The sequence below is a fragment of the Hyaena hyaena genome, unplaced genomic scaffold (assembly GCF_003009895.1).
Source record: "Hyaena hyaena isolate Hyena2069 unplaced genomic scaffold, ASM300989v1 scaffold_214, whole genome shotgun sequence".
Taxonomy (NCBI): domain Eukaryota; kingdom Metazoa; phylum Chordata; class Mammalia; order Carnivora; family Hyaenidae; genus Hyaena; species Hyaena hyaena.
In genome coordinates this window covers 1,947,618-1,961,750 of record NW_024080842.1, presented here as the reverse complement: position 1 = coordinate 1,961,750, position 14,133 = coordinate 1,947,618, and the positions used below count along the sequence as shown (strand labels likewise).

The window sequence follows — 14,133 nt, the reverse complement described above, 5'->3', positions numbered from 1 at the left end:
AGAGAGAGAGAGCGTGAGCAGGGGAGGGTCAGAGAGAGAGGGAGTCACAAACTGAAACAGGCTCCAGGCTCTGAGCTGGCAGTCAGCACAGAGCCCGACGCGGGGCTCGAACCCACGAACCGTGAGATCATGACCTAAGCGAAAGTCAGACACTTAACCGACTAAGCCACCCAGGCACCCCTCCATCCCCTTACTTTTAATCTGAAGGTATCTTCCAGTCTAAAATGCATTTCTTGTAGACAGCAAATAGATGGATTTTGTTTTTTTTATCCATTCTGTTACCGTATGTCTTTTGATTGGAGCATTCAGCCCATTTACATTCAGTGTTATTATTGAAATATGTGGGTTTAGAGTCTTTGTGTCCTTTGTGGGTTCATGTTTGTGATGGTGTCTCTGGTATCTTTGTTCCTTGCAACATTTCCTTCAAAGCGCCCCCCTCAGGATTTCTTGTAGGGCTGGCTTAGTGGTGACAAATTCTTTCAGATTCTGTTTATTTGGAAAGACTTTTATCTCTCCTATTTTGAATGACAGGCTTGCTGGATAGAGGATTCTTGGCTGCATATTTTTTCTGTTCATCACATTGAAGATCTCCTGCCATTCCTTTCTGGCCTGCCAAGTTTCAGTAGATAGGTCTGTCACCACTCTGATAGGTTTCCCTTTGTATGTTAAGGCCCTTTTCTCCCTAGCTGCTTTCAAAATTCTCTCTTTGTCCTTATATTTTGCCATTTTTACTATGATATGCCGTGCAGAAGATTGATTCAAATTACGTCTGAGGGATGTCCTCTGTGCGTCTTGTATTTCAGTGTTTACTTCCTTCCCCAGGTCGGGGAAGTTCTCTGCTATAATTTGTTCCAGGACTCCTTCAGCACCTTTCCCTCTCTCTTCCTCTTCTGGGATTCCTATGATACGGATATTGTTGCGTTTGACCATATCGCTGAGCTCTCGAACTCTTCTTTCATGTTCCTGGATCAGTTTGTCTCTTTTTTTGTCAGCTTCTGGTTTTTCTATCATGGTGTCTTCTAAATCACTTATTCTCTTTTCTGCCTCTTCAATCTGTGCATTGGACGCCTCCAATTTATTATGTATCTCATTTATTGCATTTTTTAATTCATCATGTCTATTATTATGCTCCATGTTGCTTGTAGCCATAGTTTCTTTGATGTCCCCTATGCTTTTTTCAAGCCCAGCTATTAATTTTATGATTATTTTTCTAAAATCTTGTTCAGTTATGCTGCTTATATCTGTTTTGAGCAGTTCATTAGCTGTCAATTCTTCTTGGAATTTCTTTGGAGGAGAGCTCTTTCGTTTCGTCATTTTAGTTGGCTTTCTGTCTCTTGTTAGTTTTAAAGACTTGTTATGCACACTGCACCTGTGAGCGCTGCTGTACCCAAGAAGACTCTTTGACTGTCCAGGGCATATCCTTTCAGAGTGTTTTTTGGATGGTATCTCTTGGTCTACCTTGTTGAGACCTTGGTTATTTTATTTTCCTACTCGTAGTGATATTTGGGACTCTCCACCTGGGTACTTTGGCTTGTTTCTTGAGGTAGCTCTGGAGAAGAAAACAGACAGACAAACACACAGGGAGCAGAGGCACACAAACACACAGACAAATCCGACAAACATGCAAACCGAGAGGGAAAATGAAAAAGTTAAGAGAAAAGACAGAGGAGGGAAGGCGAATAATAGAAAATAAAAAATACATAAAAAGGTCAAAAAGTAGAAAAGGAAAAAAGAAAACCGTAGGACAAAGAAAGGTTTAAAGCATATAACCGAATTTCCCAGCTACAATTAAATAGCTGGGTGTATGCAGTGCTGGTTGAAGAGCATAGAGAAAGAGAGAGAAGACAGTGCGGGGATGAGGCAAAATTGGAAATAGAATGAACAGGCAGAAGGGATAAGAAGCTTTTTTCAAAGTGCTAAAGGGTGGAATATGGTTGGATAGGTGAGAGAAGGGCGCTGGTGTTATCCAGAGAAACTATATAGTCCAATTACTCCTGAGAGGTGCAGAATTTACATCTACAGAATGGACTAAATGTGACTGTTTAAGCAAGCCGGTGACCAGAGTTAATCAGGTCAGTGTTCCTGGGGGAAAAAAAGAAAGAAAAAAAAGAAAAAAAAGAGGAGGGCAGCTCTCTAGCAGGGATGGGCGTGGTGTTATCCAGTGCGTCAGACGGGAGTTCTGCCTTGGCGGTTGTGGGGAGGAGAGTGGCGGCTCTCCAGTCCCTTCTTGAACCAAGCGCTGCACCTCGCTTTTTTGGGCATGTAAACTCCCCGTGCCGGGGGCGCAGCCAAAGTTGGTTGCACTCTTCGACCCAGACCAGTCCCAATCTCCAAATCCCAGTCTGCGCACCCCACTGAAATTGCCATAGACACAACCTCGTAGACACAACCCCGCAGGTGATCCCCTCGGGACAATTCCAAGCCTCTTGCCTAGCCCTGGGGATGGAGCCAGAATCGCTGCTCCCTTCTCCTCCAGGTCAGGTTGGTGAGCAAGGACGGGGGTTTGCTGGGGGGCGCACTGGAGAGTGGGAAACCAGGTTCCCCTGTGTCTCCTCACCCTAAACACGAACTCGCGGGCAAATCTCCCAGATTTAAGCCCTTCACCTTCCCTCTAGGGGTCCAGCCAAGCCAGGAGCACGGAGGCCGGTACGCATGCGGCTCTTCCAGGGGTCCAGCCAGCCAGGAGCACAAAGGAGCTGTGGTGTGCAGCTCCTCTAGGCATCTAGCCAGCCAGGTGCACAATGGCACGGTCTGCATGCGGCCTCTCTAGCGGTCCAGCCATCCGGCCAGGAGCTCAAAGGAGCCGCTCCCAGACGAGTTGGCGGGCGGGGAACTTGTGCACAGGGATTTGGCACTCACGGTCTTTCTGTGCCCCGAGCGGGGGTTTTTCTGTGCCCCAGCGACAGGGACCGTGTCTTGAGTAGTTTTGGACTCTCTCTGTCCCCTCTCACTCCCCGCAGAGGGGGATCGCCCCCGTCCCTGTGAGTCTCCGATCCCAGCCCGATTTTATCTTTCTCAGTTCGTACTCACGTTAGAAGGCTTTCTCAGTGTATTCTGCGTCCTTTTTCTCCCAGTCTCTTGGGTTCTGTAAGGTTTCCTATGGCTTCAGATCTTTTCTGTGTGAGATATGGGGGCGAGTGCAATGCACGGAGCTCCCTACTTCTCCGCCATCTGCCCCTCCCCTATCACACTTATTTTTATAACTTCCTTTTTTCTCTTAATGTTCTTTTTTAAATTTTTTACAAAAAATTTTTTTAAGTTTATTTCTTTATTTTGAGAGAGAGAAAGAGAGCAGGCGAGCAGAGGAGGGGCAGAGAGAGAGGGAAAGAGAGAAACTCAGGCAGGCTCTGTGCTGTCACCACAGCGCCTGATGCTGGGCTTGAATTCATTGACTTTGGATTTGTTACCTTGTGAGTGATGTTGCGCATGTAGAGGCAGGTGTTGCAGGCAGAGTGCTAGCAGCACTGTTCCTCCATGATCATCCCATTCCCACAGCTTGGGCAGAAGAGCAGCATGGCAGCTGACTTTCTTATTTCCTTTATAATTCCCAAAAGAAACTCTATTCCCATTAGCAGTTACTTCGCATTCCCTTCTCCACCCAGTCACCGCAACCCCAAATCCGTGTCTGTGTCTGTGAATTTTGCTATTCTGGACATTTCATATAAATGAGTCATACATTGTACATATGCCCTTTTGTGACCAGCATCTTTCACTTAGCATGTTTTCAAGGTTTATCTGTATTGTAAAATGTAATCAATATTTCATTCCTTTTATGATCAAATCCTATTCCCATTTTATAGATACACCCCTTTTGTTTATGTGTTCATCAGTTGATGGACATATGGGTTGTTTCCACTTTTTGGCAATTGTGAATAATGATGTTGTGAACGTTTGTGTATGAGTTTTTATGCAGGGTAGGAGTGGAATTGCTGGATACTTTGAGGAACTGCCAAAATGTTTTCTGCTATAGTCGTACCATTTTACACTTCCATTAGCAATGTATGAGGGTTCTAGTTTCTCTACATTCTTGTTAACTCTAAAATGTTTACTGCCTTTTCATTTCAGTCATCCTACTTGGTATAAGTGCCATCTCAATGTGGTTTTGATTTCTATTTTGCTAATGACTAATAATGTTGAGTGTTTTGTGCATGTGCTTACTGGCCGTTTGTATATCTCTTTGGAAATATATTTGAATGTTTAAGTTCTTTGTTCATTTTTAAAAAAAAATTTTTTTAATGTTTTATTTATTTCTGAGAGGGAGACAGAGAGACACTGTGAGCAGGGGAGGGTCAGAGAGAGAGGGAGACACAGAATCTGAAACAGGCTCCAGGCCCTGAGCTGGCTGTCAACACAGAGCCTGATGTGGGACTCGAACCCATGAACCATGAGATCTTGACCTGAGCCGAAGTCAGAGGCTTAACCAACTGAGCCACCCAGGTGCCCCATCCTTTGCTCATTTTTAATTGAGTTATTTGTCTTTTTATTGTTGAATTCTAAGAGTGCCACAGGTTGTACTATATTTTTAGAAGTATTTTTATTGCTTTGTTTGCAAGACTAATTTAAGTTTTTTCTCTTCTTATTGGAAGGTCCTGTCCAGAATACACTGATGTCTTCACAAGTATCAGTGAGCCAAGGATATAATTCTCAGCTTCCAGGATCCTACTCTCATCTAATACCAGCAAAGACTTTGAATCCAGTCTCTGGACAGTCTAACTATGGTGGTTCTCAGACTGTTTCTCCATTAAGTAATTATCAGGGACCTGGGCAGACTCTTTATAGACCACCTGTGGCTTCTAATCCAGTGACAGCTTCACTCCACAGTGGTCCTGTTCCCCGAATGCCACCACCTGCTTCTCAGAATGCAGCTGCTACACCAATGCCTTCTGGTAGCTTTCTTCCTGGAGCCAGTGTACAACCACCTTCGAATTGGCAATATAACTATCCATCCACAGGATCACAGACAAACCATTGTCCTTGTGCATCATCCCAATCAGCTATATCTGGGAATCCAAATTTGACAAGTCATCAGTATGTTTCTTCTGGAGATCCTTCACTTCAAAACAGCTTCATAAAATCAGGTAAATTTCTTTTTTTTTTTTTTTTTTACAAATAGTTTATTGTCAAATTAGTTTCCACATAACACCCAGTGCTCATCCCCACAAGTGCCCTCCTCCATGCCCATCCCCCCCGCCCCCTCACATCCATCAGTCCTCAGTTTTTGTCAGCATTCAAGAGTCTCTAATGGTTTGCCTCTCTCCCTTTCCCCCACCATTTCCCCCCTTCTTCTCCCGGTTGGTCCTCTGTTAAGTTCCTCCTAGTCCTCCTATACGTGCACACATATGATATTTGTCCTTCTCTGCCTGACTTATTTCGCTCAGCATAACACCCTCAAGGTCCATCCGTGTTGCTACACGTGGCCAGATTTCATTGTTTCTCATTGCCATGTAGTATTCCATGGTATAGATAAACCACATCTTCTTGATCCATTCATCTGTTGATGGACACTTAGGCTCTTTCCATGTTTTAGCTATTGTGGAGAGTGCTGCTATGAACATTGGGGTACATGTGCTCCTATGCCTCAGCATTTCTGTATCCCTTGGGTAAATTCCTAGCAGTGCTATTGCTGGGTCATAGGAGAATCAGGTAAATTTCTTAATAGGAGTGCTTAATATGTAGAAATGGGGAAATTTTGCTTGTTTAGATGTTTTAATTAATATTTCAGGCCCTGAAACCATATGGAGGACTATCGATTTTTTAAATAATTTTTAAAGAAATTACTTTTCTAACCTTTGAATTAACTTAAAATCATGGATTTGCTTCCCTCCTTTGCAAGTATCCTCTGTGTTTCTTTCACCCATTATATTTTCAGGGAATCAGATATGCATGCAGAACCATTTCCTTAAGGATTTGCCATTACTTTTATTTTTTTTAAATGTTTTTATTTATTTTTGAGACAGAGAGTCAGAGTGTGAGCAGGGAAGGGACAGAGAGAGAGGGAGACACAGAACGTGAAGCAGGCTCCAGGCTCTGAGCTCTAAGCACAGAGCTCGATGTGGGGCATAAAACTCACGAGCCGTGAGATCATGACCTGAGCTGAACTTGGACGCTAATTGACTGAGATATCCAGGCGACCCATTGCCATTACTTTTATTAACTGGGTTCTATCTTGTACTGTTGAAGCTCAATCCCTATGGTTACTCTTTGGTCTTGATCTTAGGCTTGGGTTATCTTTTTGTTGTGGCTTAGTTGGTTTTGGTCCCCAGAAACTGTAGTATCCTGGAGGGACAGGTGAGAATAGGCAGTCGCTTTTGTGGTGGAGTTTTATTGAGCAGAACGGCAGTCAGAAAGCACTGAGCGGAGATTTAAATCTATGTATTCTTGTAAAAGTTTTATAGTTTTAGTTCTTATGTTTAGGTCTTTGATCAATTTGGAGTTAATTTTTGTGTATGGTGTTAGGTAGGATTTCAACTTCATTCTTGTGCGTGTGGGTTTGCATTTATCCCAGGTCTGTTTGATGGAAGTAATGTTGTTTCTTCCATTGAATGATGTTGGCCCCCTTATTGAAAATCAATTGATTATAATTGTAAAGGTTTATTTGTTGACTCTGAATTCTATTCTATTGATCTGTGTCTATCTTTATACCAGTATCAAACAATTTGATTATTATAGGTTTATAGTAAGCCTTGAATTTGGCAAGTACGACTCCTCCAACTTTGTTTTTCTTTTTTAAGACTGTTTTGGCTCTTCTGGGTCCCTTGACATATCCATAACAATTTTAGGATTAGTGTGTGAATTTTTGCAAAAAAGATAGCTGGAATTTTGATAGGGATATCAATAACTACCTTGCTTATGTATTTGTGGATCTGTATACTACATATATTGCATCAGACTACAGAAAGTATTTTTCTTACCCTCTCTTCAGTCATCGGCCCCGGTGAATTCATTTTGCATTTTGGCCTATAAAGGTAGCTTCTAGAAAATTAGTTTCTTTGTAGAAATCTGATCTGTCATTGTTAAAAGTCAAATCTTTCTCTTTCCTTTTATTCTTATTCATTTGACACCATGAGTGAGGGTCAGTCACTTGAATTTAATGAATTTTTACCTTATTATTCATGATTATAATATTTATTGAATATTTATTATTTTCCAGCACTTTACCAAACTTTTATATGTGGAATCTTATTTAATCTTCACAACAATCTCTTTTATAGACAAGAAATGTCAGGCTTGAATACTTTGCCCAAAGCCACCAGAAAATAGTTTGGGAAAAGATTATTATTTAAAAACTAAGGTGCACCTGGGTGGCTCATTCAGTGAAGCTTCTGACTTCAGCTCAGGTCATGGTCTTGCGGTTCATGATTTTGAGCCCTTTGTTAGGCTCTGTGCTGACAATGCGGAGCCTACTTGGGAGTCTCTCTCCTTCTCTCTTTGCCTCTTCTCATGGGTTCGAGGCCCGCATTGGGCTCTGTGCTGACAATTCAGAGCCTGAAGCCTGATTCAGATTCTGTGTCTCCCTCTCTCTGCCCCTCCCCCACTCACACTCTGTGTCTCTCTCAAAAATAAACATAAAATATTTAAAAAATATATATATAAAATGAAGTGAAAGAAATATATAAAAACTAAGAATATGAACCTTGAATAAATGTATGACTACTTTGTTTTAAATACTTCTAAAAAAATTCCTCATTTTTACCTTTGTTTTCTCAACACATCATTGGCAATAGGTGCCTAATTATCTCAAAACTCTGTCTAGGTTATAACTGTTTTGAATTCACATATTAAATTTCTCTGAAATTTTTTTTCTAATAGACTATCTTTTAACATCCTTATATTAACTTTAGGTATTTCAGAGAACGGGTTCTAAAACTCTAGCTATTAGTGTTAGCTTAGTTGTTTGAGTATCCAACTCTTGGTTTTGGTTCAGGTCATGATCTCAGTTTGTGGATTCAAGCACCACATCAAGCTTTGTGGTGACAGTGCGAGGGCTGCTTAGGATTCTCTCTCCCTTTCCCCTCCCAACTGTCAAAATAAATAAATAAACTTTAAAAGAAAGAAAAATTATTCAGTTCGAGGGACACTTGGCTGGCTCAATCAGTGGAGTGTGCAAGTCTTGTCTCAGGTTTCTGAGTTCGAGCCCCACACTGGGTTTAGAGGTTACTTAAAGTCTTTATATAATTATTCAGCTTGAAAAAATACCTGTTTTATGAAATGTGGCATATTGTGGTTTCTTTTTTTTTCTTAAAGCTATGAAAAATCTCTATACACTTCTATTTCGTTAAAAGTGAGGTTGTTACATCTTTGTGGCCTGATATATCCTACATTCTTGCTCATGCTGAGTTGGTAGTGTACCTTGTCCTTTTGTTCCCATGACTTGTCTGTATTGCTATGGATATGTGTCAGTGCTTCTTTGATAAGGGAGTTATATGGCAGTAATCTTTGTCTTCCTTTGTCAGCAGGGCACTGATTCGTCTTGTTGGGGCTACAAGGTTCAGTAAATATGATCATTTTTCAGTTTGGCTCTGAAGAATTGAACAGTATTGAAGAAACATTGAAAATGTTATATCTGGGGGTGCCTGGGTGGCTCAGTCAGTTAAGCGTCCAACTTTGGCTCAGGTCATGATCTCCTGGTTTGTGGGTCCAAGCCCCATATTGGACTCAGTGCTGACAGCTCAAAGCCCGAAGCCTGCTTCAGATTCTGTGTCTCCCTCTTGCTCTGCCCTTCCCCTGCTTGTACTCTGTCTCATCCTGTCTCTCAAAAATAAATAAATGTTAAAAAAAAATTTTTTTTTTAATTTTCATCTTTATTCTCTTTTTAAAAATACAAGGTTTTACAAAATACAGGTAGAATATTAGCTAAATTTATTACCTATTTCACTTACAAATTCAGAGGATTAAAAAAAGTCCTGAAATGAAAAATTAAATAATATTCTTATCACCCGTATTTGATCTACTTTGTAGACTTTGTTGCTCCTCTTTGGTAAATGAGAAGATGGGAACAGTGTTGTTGACTTGAATGAACAGGTGGTATGGGTTTTGGAAGTTTTGATATCATGCAGAAGAGTTTCCCCAAAAGTAACTGACGGTGTTTTTACACTCATCAAAACTTACTCTCCTGATAAAAAAAACTGGTAAAATCAAGGCAGGGAAATACAAGGACAAATACCACGTTACTCTTAGTTTTGTTTGATGAGTACTTAAATTTTTTTTTAATGTTTTTTTTTAATTTTTGAGACAGACAGTGACAGAGCATGAGTGCGGGAGGGGCAGAGTGAAAGGGAGCTATAACTCTGAAGCAGGCTCCAGGCTCTGAGCTGTCAGCACAGAGCCCAAAGTGGGGCTTGAACTTCCAGACCTTGAGATCATGACCTGAGCTGAAGTCAGACACTTAACTGACTGAGGCACCCAGGTACCCCTAGTTTGATGAGTACTTTTAAACCTCTTGGATGTTAGTGTTTCATAAAGTATGTACATAAATTTTGCATCATTTCCTGATTTTTAAGCCTAAGGAATGTTCTTAATACAGTATAATTCAGTCATCACTGAAAGTAAACTACTTTAAAAAAAAAATTATTTCGAGAGAGAGAGGGAGTGGGGGAGATGCAGAGAGAGAAGGAAAGAGAGAATCCCAAGCAGACTCTGTGCTGTCATTGTGGGGGTCAGTCCCACTGAACCATGAGATCATGACCTTAGCTGAAATCAAGAGTCAGGTGCTCAACTCACTGAGCCTCCCAGGTGCCCCAAAAGCAAACTACTTTTAATTCTTATGAATTGATCATTGAACAAGGTACAAATTTATAATCTCATTCTTTTTTTTTCTTTTTTAATGTTTTATTTATTCCTGGGAGAGAGAGAGAGACAGCGTGAACAGGGAAGGGTCAGAGAGAGAGGGAGATACAGAATCTGAAACAGGCTCTGCTGTCAGCACAGAGCCGGATACGGGGCTCGAACCCACGAACTGTGAGATCATGACCTGAGCCGAAGTTGGACGCTTAACCAACTGAGCCACCAAGGCGCCCCTATAATCCCATTCTTAAAAGGTTATGGCCCAATTAAAATGAAGCAAAGTGAAATAAAACTTGGAGAATTTAGAATAACCACAATAGTTTATAGTTTTAGAAAGCTGTCAATTGATATTAATTGAATGGACTGTATTAATAGGTTATTAATAAAATTGTATTCATGTTAATTTCTCTCAGAATATTTGACTTGACCTTTTTGAAACTCTGTGACCAGTTAATAAAAAAATAATAAACAGGACCTTGAAGTTATTTGATGGTGATTTTATATTATTCTACTTTAATAATTGATAAATTAAGAAGCCTATAAAAGAGACTTGGAAATGTGTAAAGCATGCATGTAAATTAAAAAGTCATAAACCAGGGCAGGTAACCTATTTGTGGTGGTTTGTTACTGATTTTAATTAAAATGTAAACTTAGAAGTTACTCAGATTTGGTAAAAGGCTGTTTTGCCCTTTTTCTTAAGTATGTAAGTGACTTGTGAAAAACCAATGTTTCTATAGGTTCTGCACCCCCCTTAGTGAATCCACCTCTGCCTACCACTTTCCAACCAGGAGCTCCTCCTGGGCCCCCTCCAACTGGAGGACCACCTCCAGTGAGGGTGCTCACTCCTCAGAAATCATCACATAGAGCTGTACCCCAGCCCTCATTTAATTCAGCTGTCAACCAAGAAGGTAAGCAAGGCAAATCAAGTCAAGTCCTCAAGTTTTGACTTAGGTGGGACGGGTGAATATTTTTTTTTTAATTCTGTGCATTCAGATAATATTTTTTCCAGAAAATCTAGTTGTTTTGGTTAGGGATGGCCTTCAGGAATTTAGGGCTTAAAGGAGGCTCCTTAGAATTCTACCCTGTGCTGTGTCGTTGCCTAGCATTTGAGAACCACTGCTGTTAACTTTTTTGTTGCTGTGTAGATTTTAATAATCATGGCTATAAAGTTAGGTGCCTTTTGGAAGGGGAAGAAGAGAGGAGAACTTTCAGTTTCCTGGGTATGGTGTTAGAATGATCTTTTAATATATTGGCTCTTTTCCATGGAAGCAGTATTTTGATTTTTGCTCTTACGTATTTAAACAAATATTTATAAACCTAAATAAAAAGTAAAATATGTAAGCATTTTGAAGTTTTGTATAAATAATAAAATGTTTTAAAGCATTGTTTTCAGTTATTAGTTTAAACAACATATTTTGGCAAGTAAGAAATTTGATTTTAGTAATAACCTATCCATTGTAGCAACAGGTAGAAATGAGAAAACAAGAAGAAGGGAAAGATTGTTGACTATACCCTACTACTGAATGTAATTAATATTATCATTTTTGTTTTTTCGTGTAGCATTTCCTTTTTGTATTGTAAGTAAAGACCAACCTGTGAATATTTTGAAAAGAATGGTGTTAACAATGAGTAACAAAATGATAATGTCTCACTGTTTGCCACGTTACAACTTTGAAAATTGAGCTACAATAAATACTTAAAATTTTAACCAACTAAAAATATGCTCAATGTTTTTGTTTACTTTTACAAACAGTTTTACCAAGATTTTCTCTATCAGCTCATGGTTAAAGTCATGGTGGCCTTCAGAACTGGAAAGAAGTTAACTGATTTGATTGAAACTATTAAACTTACCTATCTCTTGTTAAAATGATTATTAAAGCTAGCACCTTTGTACTTAGAAGCTAGAGGTTGATCCTGTTCATTAATTTTAGCTCCTTTACCTGAGTTAGATCTCATAAATAGCAGAGGCAACTAGAAATAGATTTTAATTCTTCATAAGCAGATGTCCTTGGCATTTATCTTTTAAGTCTTTAAACTGGGGGGAGGGGAGAGACAAATAAAGGTTTTTATTTTATTTCAGTGATTGTTCTCTAGACTAAAGCATTCATTCTAATTAATTTATATCACCTTGAAATTCTAGATTCCACTTTGTTCCATATTTGAAAAAAAGATTTTTTTATCCTCATAATTTAAATTTTCTTTAAGAAGTAGTAATTCGGGTGGGTTTTATTTTCAGTGTGTGCTGCTCTTTAGAGGTTTTTGTGTTTTTTTTTAATTTTTTTTTAAGTGTTTTTATTTATTTCTAGGAGAGAGAGAGAGAGACAGCGTGAGCAGGGGAGGGTCAGAGAGAGAGGGAGTCACAGACTGAAACAGGCTCTAGGCTCTGAGCTGGCAGTCAGCACAGAGCCCGACGCGGGGCCTGAACCCACAAATTGCAAGATCATGACCTAAGCGAAAGTCGGATGCTTAACCGACTAAGCCACCCAGGCGCCCCTCTTTAGAGGTTTTTAATGCTGTTCTCAACTGTTGAAATCTCAGATAGTGTATAATTTTTTAAAGTGCACAAAGGACCATTCATTTTAAAAGTTCATAGAAGTATTTGAAACTTACATGTATTCTGTATGTTTAAAAACTAGCATTATATGAAATTTTCATTTCAACATTTGACATTTTTCTTGGGCTGTGGATTAAAGTATTTGGAATGTTATCTTAAATTTCAGAAATTGGCTCAAATTTTTCAGAAATTGTAGTGATTGTTATAGTTTAAATATTCTTAATAAACTTCTTTTTTAGATATTACACCAAATACCAATAATGGTTCTATGGTGGTTCACAATAGTTATGATGAAATTGAAGGCGGTGGCTTTTCAGGTGAGATGCTATGAAAGTTGTTTTTATTTTGTTTTGCTTTTTTTGTTTTAGTATGTGTTCATTATAGGAAACAATGGAGAAAACTTGATAATAATGTCACACAACAGTACCTCATGTTAGCATTTTTGATCTCCATACCTTTAGATTTTTGTTAGTTTTATTTTCCTTTCAGAATTAAGATTGTGGGCTTCATTACTATGTTACGGCTGTAGAGTATTTTTATCAATTAAGTGTACTCCGATGTATTTAACTAGTTGAACATTTAGTATCTTTTCATCGAAATTGTTTTGAATTAGAATTTTAGTCTGAATATGAAGTTTAGGAAATAATATGAAAGTAAATTAAACGGTAACAAGCTTATGTCGTCTACATTAACTAGATTTTAATCATTGCAGTTACTTTGCTAGCAGTGTTTGTTAGCAATGTTTGTCTTATTTTGAAAAATTGATAGATGAAAGTATTAAATTACTCAATGGATTTTAGAGTTATAATTCAATGGATGGATGTGTATATTTAAAGCATTCTGGAATATAAAACAGAACTTAAAAGTTACCTTGTTTCTAGCAACACCACAGAATACTAATAAGAATCCCACCATGAACCGAAGTGTTGGGTATTCATATCCCTCCTTACCACCTGGTTATCAGAACACAGCACCACCTAGTACAACTGGAATGCCACCTTCTTCCTTGAATTACCCAAGTGGGCCACAGGGCTTTAATCAGGTAAACTTTTTGCTGTTTTGTTTTTGCTCTTGCTTACGGATTGTTGTGTTGTTGTTTTTTTGCCACTTTTTCATTTTTTGACTTAAATTGTATAGACATAAAAAAGTTTTAGGAAGGTGTAATGAATATTTTTAGCCATTTAGAATAATGGATATTGCATAAGACTTGTGTTATATTATCTGTATCTCCAGAACCAAAAAGATTGGCCAACCAGGAAGTCTAGATTATAGTTTTATTATTTAAATGAAATTAAGTAACCAAGTCCTTATACATTTCTGTTTTCAACTGGAGACATTATAAAGGCTATTTACTTTGAAATTATATTATCTTTAGACTCCCTTAGGTGCTAATCATTTATCTACAAGCATGAGTGGATTAAGTCTCCATCCAGAAGGGCTAAGAGTTCTCAATCTTCTTCAAGAAAGAAACATGCTTCCATCAACACCTTTGCAGCCTCCTGTTCCAAATTTGCATGAAGATATCCAGAAACTCAATTGTAACCCAGAGTAAGTCTTCAGATAGCATTTCTTACTAAAATATGACATTTGTTCTAGAAGTTTAAGATTTTTTGGAGCTTCATGTATTATAAACAAGGTGTACAAACATTAATCTATGAAAATAGTTTTGCATACAGAAAAAGAACTTCGTAAATTGCTTAATTAATTGATATCTGAAATGTTCTAACTCAAGAAATAGAGTTGTAATTTATAAGCTGTTTACTGCTCTTATCAGCTCTACTGGGACTCTGGTACTC

The 14,133-nt window shown here is 38.8% G+C and overlaps 1 protein-coding gene across 1 annotated transcript in view; it reads left to right on the top strand.

The window, feature by feature from the left end:
- Positions 1-14,133, top strand: part of SEC24A (SEC24 homolog A, COPII coat complex component) — a 74,023-nt gene that overhangs the window by 24,381 nt on the left and 35,509 nt on the right. Inside the window, exons 2-6 of the mRNA XM_039242304.1 lie at positions 4,587-5,078; positions 10,521-10,691; positions 12,577-12,654; positions 13,219-13,379; positions 13,713-13,885. Coding sequence (XP_039098235.1) covers positions 4,587-5,078; positions 10,521-10,691; positions 12,577-12,654; positions 13,219-13,379; positions 13,713-13,885 — 1,075 coding nt within the window. The remainder of the gene's footprint in view (positions 1-4,586; positions 5,079-10,520; positions 10,692-12,576; positions 12,655-13,218; positions 13,380-13,712; positions 13,886-14,133) is intronic.